The following is an 11536-nucleotide window of genomic DNA, read 5'->3' as shown; positions in this document are numbered from 1 at the left end:
GTTCTCTCGTCGTAAGAGGTTTTAAGGCGCTCGGTTCTAAGGAGTCGCGTGTGAATGGGCCTTTACCAACATGGATCAGAGTCAGTTAACAAGCTTCCTAGAAGGCCTGGTGCCTTTTCGTGATGCATCCACTCTGTGGCACTTGCTACGCTATCAGTCTAAAGCCCCTCGATACGTTTGTGTTTGTCTTGCAAGTGGCTCCAAGTGCGCCAGTGCACGAAGCCTGTATCTCGAGAGGCCCTTGGAAGCAAATGGAGGCGCAGCGCTGAAATGAGCGGCCCTTGGAAGCGAATTAAGGCAGAGCACCCGCTAGTGACCCGTCTTGCACGTTTCCACAACAATGGTTTGTGGTACTTGAAAGCGTGAATCTTAAGGGACTTCATATCAATCCACCTTTAACGGGACCCTGTAATCCTATTTAAGCATCTACCTTCTTTGCGGTTTCCATATCTCTTCTGGTTTGGGCAACCCAGAGGGAATGAAGAGAGTAACTAAATATTAGTGAGTCATATTTTAACCGGACGACGCGGAAACCTCCTCCTCCAACGGAGGTGCCCTGTGGTGCTGAACACATGCGACATGCGTCCGGCATGCGACGAAATCATGATGTTGTCGGTCCTGGTCAGCTTCTGCCTCACGACTGATCAGAGCCGCTAAAGATATTTTTTACTCGAAATACAAAATATAAGTGGCGCAAACCGTTTCCGTTAGTTACGAAAATAGCTTTTGATCAGTATTTTATATGAGAAAAGAAACAAATGCAGTTTAGAAAGTACAAAAAAACAAGAAATGAGCCATTGACATATCTTGTAATTCGGCTCGTTGCCAAAATGTAATGTAACCCAACGTAACTTCTTAACATTTGCAGTGTCACAGAAGGCGCAGCAGACGACAGAGGCGGTGCGGTACTACAAAGGAGAGGGATGAAAAAAAGGGCCAGACCTGCTCCCCCGTACGCTTGTCGCTCGCCCGACGATCCAACTCGGTTACTCGGCTGTGGGGTGCTCGAACGTTGTTGCTATGGTAACCTGTGCCTGCTCGTGTATGCCACGTGGTAGCGGGAGGCAAGACGATAGGAGGGACATACCGAGTACTTTTGGGATCTTTGCAAGGGGTCTGTTGCACTCAATTCACTGGTCTCTCTTTTTTTTTTTTTTTACTCCCGAATAGCGTTTGGAAATACTCCGTAGAAAATAAAATGTTTTACAAAATACTTTTTGTTACAAGGTTTTAGCCATTTATTTACTTTATATCAAAAAAAAAAAAAAAACTTCCTGCCAGCTAGCAGTTGGTTCAAGCAAGAGGAAACAAATATAGTACCGAGACAGATATAATCCGATACCTCCAATAACAGTATGATGCATATGCAAAAGCACAGGCGAACAATCAGGTTATCGAAACAATCTACTAAAGCTCTCCTATATGGGACATATAGGAGAGCTGATTTTAGTGCATTCAAGCTGCAACGGAAGTTATTGCGTTTAAATTCATTTCGTGAAATATAACCTTACGTTCAATAGACTAATAGCTCCAGAAATCCGTCACCGCACACGTTGCATTCTGGGAACCTGTGAGCCAGAAGCGGAGCACCGTATACTAGATTATGCTTCCCATCGCTTCCCAGAATGCATAATGTGGCATTACGCTGCAATGAGGCGCTTCGAATTTTGGAAAAGTATCTTGGAGAAAATGATTAGGTTCTGTACAATTTTGACCCCGATATTTATAGCCTTAGAATCAAAGAGCTACGTTAGAACAGGAGCAGGAATTCAAGTACACTGTTGAGCAGGAGGGCTCTACACTCGCTCGGTACCAAGGACACACTAAGTGCTCACCCCAGCAACCTTCTGAGCATACTGAGCTATCCAAGGTGTTCTTCCGCACATGCTGCTTCTCCGGGGGCGCAAAGAGCTGAAGCTTTAAGTGCGTGCACCAGTGCAAAGCGGTGAAGCTTGATGCGAGATAGGCTTTAGAAATTAGGGATTCAGCCAGACCCCTATAGTGCCCCTATGCGCTCTGTCAGATCAAACAAGGCACCATATGCCCCTTCTGTTTTTCTGCTCTCAGGCCTAACAAGGCCCACCCCCATTTTCTTATTATCTACTACTTTTGGGTGGGCACTTGCTCAGATGTACCCACCAATGACGGCCATTTTAATCTGCAGTGAGAATGATTTATTTCAGATGTCAAATGTGGTTTCTGTATGCAGAAGACAAAAAAACACACACACACACGGAAACAGTACAACCCCGAAGGCATTAAAAAAAAGTCAGTGGAAGCTCAGTCACCAGGTGCACACAAGGACAACCGACACGGCCACGAAGGCAGCCAAACTCCCAGTTTGGCTCACAGTCCAGTGTGAAGTTGAGGAATGCCAGGTACTCGGTCCAAGCGAGTGAAAGCCCTCTCTTCTTTGGCCGGATGTTTGGAAAGACGTTCTTTTCCGAAAGGTTGAGATCCTCCCTTTTTTCTGGGGTGCCTCATGCCAAACCAAAGATCCCAGCTGTCTTCGGGGTTGCCAGTCTGGGGTCTTGCCCCCGTCTCCCGGAAAATAATTGTTTCGGTCAGGTCGTCAGCTCGTCGCACGCAGCCCCGCAAGAAAGATACCATTACAAGGCTGGACACTTCACTTCTTTCCCTTGGACTTGGTCTGTTCGGTGGACGTAGTGAGTGACGCCACCAGCTTGTTCACCTCCTCAAGGTTTTCTCTGCAAAGAGGGCGGGGACTGTCAAATGAATGCTGGAGGGGGGGGGGGGGAACCGGACTCCCCTTTTCTCCTGCGTGTGATTATCACACCGGGATGCTACAGCGTCCCTGCAACACGTCCACAACCAAAGTGGCCATTGGCCGTGGCGGTTAATTTCTTTTACTATTTTGCTACTTGGGAGGCTTTGCATTTAACCCTTGGAATATCTGACTAAGTAGGCTATCCATTGTAAAGAGATAAATGGGCAGGCGTTTACAAAGAGAGATAGAGCTTCATAAACACGCTTTTTGCAAAAAATCAGTGCATGTAAGGAAATATTGATGTCTGTCTGATGATTTATGAATGTGGAGTGTTTATGCTATCGTACCAACTAGCCTAACTTTCCACCTTTTGGGTGCTTACTATTAGCACTAGTTAGCAAAGTGGAAAAAACAAGGAAGATTCATGGTTCTCGTTAATTATTCTTTATGCTTCGTGTCATCAAATCTCTCTGTCCCCTTCTTCGTCCTTGTTCATTCGGCGCTTTCCTTTCAATCAAATCAGACTCTGTACATGGTAGGACAGAAGGGCACGCAGAGAGTGAGCGTCGCCCATTGTACATAGGGGTGCAGGCAGATCAACACGGGCGGAACTCAATCGAGATAATACCTCAAGCAAATGGTTCTGTATGCCAGAACAAAAAGTTTTCTCTGCTACGAAGCCAGTGCTTTTGTAAAGAGTGTGCCTGGGACTGCAAATTTTCTTTTGTGTCATACTTTACACGCACGTGTAAGCTGGGAAAAAGTAATTTATAAATGCTGGAGGGAGTGATGACACTAAAGTTGAGCTAAGACATCCCAGTGGTTCATAACTAGGGGTCCGTGTTTTCGGTATATGTACCTCCAGAAGTAGCTTCTGAGCCGGTTTTATTGAAATCGGGAAAAACAGAAAATGCTGAAGTGGAGCTGGTGTTGAACAAAAAAAACCCAAGCTATACAGAAATAGATCTTTAGCTACAGCTTTACTTTACGTTGACCTTGAACACAACCCCCCACTAAACTGTCCATGAGGCTGCTTTTTATGTAACTGCACTCTTTTTAAAGTGATAACTTCACCGGTGACACTTTGAAGGGATTTCGATGTCGGCGTTTGTTGTCAGTCGTCACAGCATAAGTGGAAAAACCCTTCCTCTCCCCTCATGGTGCGAGGAGAAAGAGGAGTCGGGTGTTCCCATTGGCCGCACCGCGCGAAGAAAGAGCCCCGACGATTCAACAATAACGGCACAACAAAAAGGAAGCATCAGCGGAGCGTCTTCCTTGTCGTCTACTAACGATAACTTCAAAATAGGCGTTTTCAAACATTACTCACGTTATACGAAATCCCACTGTGGCAGTATTCGGTTGCTACGTGTGATATTGGATGGTTTTAGAAACTTCCATCGCGTTCAATTCCACTCTAACATCTCTACATCTTGAACGCAACTCCAAACATAAAACTACCAAAACTCGTCGCCCACCTTCCCTGCAGAGCCTTGCCATGTTTCTCTGCATGCGTCTCCATCTCTGTTCGTAGCCAAACGTCAATGTTATCCCCTCCCTTCAGTGCTCGACACCGGGAAAACCTGTGCCGATGCAAGTTTTCCCGTCAATGTGCGGAGAAGGGAAAGCGATAGCAGTAGCCCATTCGCGCAATGCGAGCAAATCGGTTTCGTCATGTGACGCCCTCAGGCACATGACGACCCTATTTTGTCCTCACTGCAGGAACCAGGTACAGTTATCACTTTCACTTCTTCATACACTGTGGGTGAAGAAGACAACCTTTTTTTTCATTTCCTTCACGTCTTTCAAGTGTTTGGGTCACCATCCCTAGAGGTTAGGGAGTCCCATGCCCGTGTCTTGTTTTCTTCGACATGCATGCCAATTTTTTTGTCGAGACCACAGATTGACATCGAAAAACATTGAGTCTATGGGTACAAATATACCCCAATAAATCTCCCCCCCCCTTTCCCTCCGAATTTAAAACAAAAAAAGAAGGAAAAACTCGAAAACATGGAATCCTGTTAGTAACTGGTAAATGAAAAACAAAAAAAAGATTATCAGTAACTCAAGGGGGGTGACAATTAACTGTGAGAAGCTATCGCTAGTTCATAAATAGTGCAAAAAATGCAAGTGCTTTATAGAGATGCCTCTCATCGTTAAGCATTGAACGAAACTCTTAATAAAATAAGAGGAGAACACAACAGCCAGTAGAACAACGTCCCTAAAAGAAAAAAAAAGCCAAAGTTGCGAACTTCGATAAAAACTAGAACTGCAGCCAAAAAGGTGCAGTTCTAGTTTCACAGTTCCAGTTCTTCCACAATGTGGAAGAACTGGATGCAACAAGCGCTTACCATCAATTGAACATTTCTGAACAAAAAGTCGGGGTGCCATTGAGCTGGTGAAAAATAGACGAGCACTTTTCGAGCTGAGTAAATTTTAGCCGCGTGTGATACTTCTCCCATGTGTGTTCTCCTTTGCTTGCCCGCAGACTCGGGCTTGTGTCATGACTAACTGAATGCTTACTGAGGCAACGCCCGTTTTGCCCACCCAAACTCCCACCCCGAACTGGCTCAGTTCAGAGGCACAACAGCAGCGGGCCCAGAGAGGGATTAAAAGGGCGGATAACGAGCGGTGCTTGCCTGGCATTCCCGTGGAGCTCCGAGAGGTCCCCCACGGTGGAGGAGAGCTTATAGAGGTGCTGCTGGTAGAGCTTGAGGAAGCGCAGCAGGAGGTCCAGCTGCGGAAGTGGAGTGCCAGGGCCACGGATCCACGACGTGGGCAGGGTTAGCACCACCTGCGTCATGAGCCCCGAACACTGACATCCTCCCCCGGCCTCAGCGACAACCAATCTTGGCCAAATGCACACTGATCAATGCCGTAAGACATGGGTTCTCCAACTGGGTTCCTAGGAACCTTCCCCGGAGTACCCTCAAGGGTTCCCCGAGCCTCCGATTTCCTCAACTGTTTCCAGAACCAAGCAATGCATCTCACTTTTTGGCCCGGTGCTGTTTGGCGTAAAACCTCAGTATGGATCAAAACCAACTGGCCGAACTTGCAGTCTTAACTAAGTAAAATGCTGTTCCGGTTTATTTGAGCAAACCTGGGCCACTCACTGATGTCTGAGACAAACACTCCCTTGTGTGTAGATTTTTGTTTACAAGGTCCATAGGCTACTGCACGACTTGACCGCATCAGCGCCAAAACCAGATAGGGTCTCCTCAAGATAGTTTGAAAACCCCCGCTTTAAGAAAAATGTGCATGTCGTGAGGATCGTGAGGAAGAGTCGAGCCCAGATATGCAATCTCATCATACTGTCATAACCGGCAAAGGCACCTCCTGGAAGCCTCAGACTGGGTGCACACATTTCGCCAAAAGACTTCCTAGCTTCTTCAGGATCATGTCTCCTAGGGAAAATCAGCTGCCACTCTTTGAGGCAGCCTAGCATACCGAGTTATGAAACCAAGCATATGGGGAAACAACTCGATTTTAGTCAAGGATTGCTTTGTGCCAACTGTGCCTCCGGAATGGCACACACCTATTGCTTTGCAGACAAATGCGTTTAATGCAATAATGATGGCCGCATACCTGGAGCCATTGGGCAGGAGAAAAGATGTTGAGGAGGAGGAAGTAACGTAAAGAGCTCGTGGCGACAAAAATGCTTTTTTACTTTCAAGAACCAAACCAAAAAATTAAGCCAGAATGACATTTCAATGTTCTTCTACACAATACCTATCCTCCTTCCGCAGCTAAAAGCCCAGAGCCAATTGAAATGCTTCAGTGCCAAGGTAAAAAGATGAAATCTAAAGACCAATCCAATTTGGTTGTCGAAAGGGCCGTCCGAACGGAACACGCTAGACGGCAAAAAGCGACACAGCACCGGCATAAGAAGTAAAAGTTGCTGTCCGCCCATATGTTTTTCAGTTTGGACATCAACCACGCAAACAGCATGGCATTCCCCCTCACCTCCTCTGCTTTTCTGCGACGTTGGTGCTTGTCACAACTGACATCAGACGCGACCTGCCAATGGTGTGCCTGTCTATCTGTTTTGGCGCAGCCCGTGGTCGCCGTCATAAAGGAAGAAAGGCCAAAGAGGTTAGGCCTCTTGGCCCTCCGTATCCTTCACTTTCTCCTTTTCGAGAGGCTTACACCTGAACAACAGTGGAGGCCTTGTATGAGAGCCAGCAGAGCATGTGAGTGGCTGTCCAGACCCACGTGATGAACGCGTTCCAGGCCGCCGTCAAGGACAGAAGCAAAACGAAGCTTGCCCCCCGGCAAAAAAAGATACTCAGACGAAAGTGGACTGCTAATGGCGGTGCTGTGTCGCAACATGGCATCCTGCTAAGTTCCGTTTGGACAGCCCTTTGAACAACTTGTGATACTTAAAACAACAGAGTAAGCAGACTCTTGGCTGGAGAGGACCTTTGGATGGTGCTATCATTTCAGCTCCTAGCTAGAAATAGCCAATCAGCTAGAAATAGCCATTCATGCAATTAAATTCACAAACTGATGCTAAGGTATTGTATTCCTTAGCATCAGACTTGTACGTAACAAGTTACTGCAAGTAACTGATTACTTGTAATCAATTGCATTTTATTGTAACTTTTTAACACTTCAATTACTTTTTTTCTGTAAAGTTACAAGTATACAATTATATGTTTCTGGAAGAGCTGAAATTATTGAGTTGAGCTTTTTAATGTAAAAAAAATTGCTCTGTCTGCCCGTGCGTCACTCGTCTATGTTGCGCCAACATTGGACACAATTTTCGACCCCCAAAACAAATACAAAAAAAGACACCAAGATATTAGAAGGATTAGAATGTCAACGCACTCAGCGACGTTTTGACTGTCGAGTTGTCGAGAGTGCCTCGTTTCCATTGTACAGGTTGTTATGATCCGGGTTCGCCACGGCATAAGTGACTGTGTTCTGCACCGACCTCATTTAGACACGACAAAGACCCCACCCCCTGTTTGCGTACAACGCACTGGTATGGAAAGTGTTTGTGCGCTACAACAAGCTCATCCGTCAAGAGGGCCTCCAACGTCGTGGCAGATATATTCACCAGGAATCGTGGAAACATGACTGACAAGAACTTCGACCTAGAACTGCTGTTGAAGCTTAACAAGGTGTGAGTACAAAAAGAAACAAAATGTAACCACTTTGAACATATGTATGCATGCATAATTTCGTAGTAAAAAGTAAAAAAAAAAAAGTAACATGAAAAGTAATCAATTACTTTCTGGTATTTTTTCAATTACTTTTTTGATGCAGTAAATGATTCTGGCGGCAGCGGCGGCGAGTGACGGGACGAGGATTTAATCTCTTCTGTACGCCCTTGCAGTGATTTGCAACTAGCAAGATTACACAGCCTCAGCCAGACCGCTGTTTCAAGCCCCATCGCTACAGCCGATTCAGCAAGAGCTGGTCACAACGAGGGAAAAGGATCGGCCCGCTGACGGCGCTGGAACCCGCAGACATCCACGTGATCCTGCCATCCTGCCTTATAAAGCTGCCTACTACAGCGGCGGCGTGATTTGCAACTAGCAAGATTACACAGCCTCAGCCAGACCGCTGTTTCAAGCCCCATCGCTACAGCCGATTCAGCAAGAGCTGGTCGCAACGAGGGAAAAGGATCGGCCCGCTGACGGCGCTGGAACCCGCAGACATCCACGTGATCCTGCCATCCTGCCTTATAAAGCTGCCTACTACAGCGGCGGCGGTATTCTGGCGGCAGCGGCGGCGAGTGACGGGACGAGGATTTAATCTCTTCTGTACGCCCTTGCAGGTTGGTTACTGCCTCCTATACTTAAATTTTCCACTTGTCACTGCCGCTGCTGCTGCCTGGGTGTGTTTTTGTTTGTCACGCGTTTGCACGCGTAGATGGCTGTAACTTTGTGTCAAAAATGCCAGGAAGAGGTAATCGATCAGGAACTGTCGATTTCTTGTTCTGAATGTGAGTGTTCGTATCACTCCGGGCCATGCGCGGGGGTGTCCGAAGTGACGCTGAAGACGAAAGGGGAGGCGTACCGTAATGCATGGAAATGTCCAGCTTGCCGGCTGTCACAAAAGGGGGGTAAACAAAAATGCGGGGAAGACATGTCTGTGCTGTTAGCAAATATTAACAGAAAACTGGATGACCTTCTGACCTTAAAGGAGACAGTTGTTGGAATCGAAACGTCGGTTCAGCTAATGTCTGATCAATATGATAGCATCCTAAGCCACATGAAAGAACAGGACCGTGAGCTAAAGGACCTAAAAAAACGCATCGAGGCAATCGAGCAAAGCAAAAAAGAGGCAAAGCTAAAACAACTGCAGCTCCAAGTGAATGACCTCGAGTGGCGAAGCAGAAAGCTTAACTTAGAATTCCAAGGCATCCCGAAAACTGAAGGTGAAGATTTGATAAGCAAAGTGAACAATATAGCAGAAAAGTTGGAAATGCCCGAACTGTCTCAAAGTGACGTCACAGCTATCCACAGATTACCGTCAAAGCCTGATAAAATTCCGGGAATCATTATCAAGTTTGCATCGCAGACCACAAGGGACGCCTGGTTGGATAGGAGGGCTAGGCTGAGAAACGCTGGTATCAACGCGTACGTCAGCGAAAACATGACCACGTATAACAGGGAGCTGCTGGCCAAGACAAAAGAATGGGCGAAAGGGAAAGGATTCTTGTATGTCTGGCACCGGAACGGGAAGCTTTTTGTCAGGCGAAAGGATGGTGAGCGCTCTTATATCGTCAAGAATGAAGATGATTTGCGCGCACTTGACTCCTAGTTCTGCCTACGTGATTATGACGCGTCAGTTATTACTTGATGGATTCGCCTTATTTACTACTTACTGATTTGAAACAACACCTAAGCTCATGTTCTAATATTTCCCTACGGGCTTTCCATTTAAATGTACGTTCTGCAAAGAACAAAGTCATTGACCTCGAATGTCTTTTTGGACAGTTTGAAATTCCTTTCGATGTAATTATGTTAACTGAAACTTGGTATTCTGATGAAGGGGACGTTTTTCATTTGCCATCCTACAATGCCTATTGTTTAAATCGCACCACTAGTCGTGGTGGAGGTGTGTGTGCACTAATAAAAGAAGGCATGGACTGTGAATTGTTACCATGTTTTTGCTCTATCTCTAGTGATTATGAAATCCTGTCTTTGCTGACAGATAATACGCTTGTTTCTGTAGTTTATCGTCCACCTGATGGCAACATTCCGAATTTTCTTGCCTTCTTTGACACTCTGCTGGGATTCTGTAGCGACAATAAGCTAACTGTGATAATTGGAGGTGATTTTAACATTAACATGCTACTTAATACCACACCTAAAAATGATTTCGATTTTCTGCTTGCTACGTATGACTGTGTTAATGTGATAACCAAACCAACTAGAATCACGGAAAACACGGAAACCCTTATTGATCTCTTTATCACAAATGTTGATAATACTTGTGTGATTAGCGGAATTTTGAATTATCATATAAGTGACCATTTGCCAACTTTCTTTTGCATAGCAGGCAAGCGATGCCATAAAAATAAAAAAAAAGTCCATCAGTCGTTTTCAAGATATCACGCCTGATAACCTTGAAACGTTTCGTGAATGTATTATAAATGAAAATTGGTCTGACGTTGTTAATGAAACAAACCCTGATTTAGCATACAATCTTTTTCTGGACAGGTTCAAAAAACTGTATGCAAGCACTTTTCCGTATAAGACATTTAAAACATCCAAAAGAATTCGTAAGCCCTGGATTGCCCCAGAGCTCTTATCAAAAATTAATATAAAAAATCGATTGTTCGAAAAATTTAATAAAACAAGAGATCAGACGGATCTAAACAATTTCAAATTATACAGAAATAGGCTAACAAAGGAACTTCAAAAGGCGAAGGCGAATTACTATCATAGGAACTTGGACTCGTCGAGTGGACGTGTTGATGTTCTATGGAAAAGGATTAATTCAATCCTACAATGTGACAGGTCTCATGTTGATGTTGAAAAGCTTTGTGTGAATGGTACAGAACTTACAGGTATTGCTTTAGTTAATGCGATTAATGATCATTTTGTAAACTTAGCTACAAACGCATATAGTAATGAAGCCTGTTCATACATTGAAAAAAGGAATGAGAGTTCTGTTTTTCTAGATCCCGTTATTAATACCGAGGTGTTTTCAGTGTTTATGAATTTAAAGAACACTACGAGTAGAGATGTTGATGATATCCAGGTTAAGCCAGTAAAATATGTTCTAGACATTATAACGCCCTATGTAACACATATTTTCAACTTGTGCATATCGACAGGAATATTTCCTGTCCGTATGCAAGTAGCCAAGGTTTCCGTTCTGCACAAGAAGGGAGATAGAAATGATATTAATAACTATAGGCCTGTGTCAATACTGCCAGTCTTTTCAAAGGGACTTGAAAAAGTTATTCATATCCGCTTGTCGAACTTTTTTGATAAACACAAGCTAATTACAAGATCCCAGTTTGGATTCAGAAAGCATAAATCAACTGAACTTGCCTTACTTGAACAGAAAGAATTTATTTTGGGAAATCTAGAGAAACGAAAACTAGTACTTGGTATTTACGTTGACTTTACAAAGGCTTTTGATTTTCTAAACCATGAACTATTATTGAAAAAGCTGGAATATTATGGAATTCGCAGACAAGCTTTAACTCTTCTTCAATCCTATCTTGGAAACCGCAAACAATACGTTTGTTGTAATACTTTCGTTTCCACAGTTAAATCGGTAATATCGGGCGTACCTCAAGGCAGTATTTTGGGACCTTTTCTTTTTAACGCTTATGTCAATGATATT

The 11536-nt window shown here is 44.7% G+C and overlaps 1 protein-coding gene across 1 annotated transcript in view; it reads right to left on the bottom strand.

Moving 5' to 3' along the window:
• Positions 1-2132: 2132 nt before the first annotated feature.
• The window catches only part of LOC8040904 (PAX3- and PAX7-binding protein 1), a 35197-nt gene continuing 25793 nt past the window's right edge, over positions 2133-11536 (bottom strand). Inside the window, exons 18-19 of the mRNA XM_029991505.4 lie at positions 5365-5519; positions 2133-2708 (exon numbers count right to left, since the gene is read on the bottom strand). Coding sequence (XP_029847365.3) covers positions 2627-2708; positions 5365-5519 — 237 coding nt within the window. The 3' untranslated portion in view covers positions 2133-2626. The remainder of the gene's footprint in view (positions 2709-5364; positions 5520-11536) is intronic.

This window comes from Ixodes scapularis, unplaced genomic scaffold (genome assembly GCF_016920785.2).
Source record: "Ixodes scapularis isolate PalLabHiFi unplaced genomic scaffold, ASM1692078v2 PGA_scaffold2__306_contigs__length_199485367, whole genome shotgun sequence".
NCBI classification, from domain to species: domain Eukaryota; kingdom Metazoa; phylum Arthropoda; class Arachnida; order Ixodida; family Ixodidae; genus Ixodes; species Ixodes scapularis.
The sequence above is the reverse complement of the archived record's forward strand: the minus strand, read 5'-3'. Positions and strand labels throughout refer to the sequence as shown.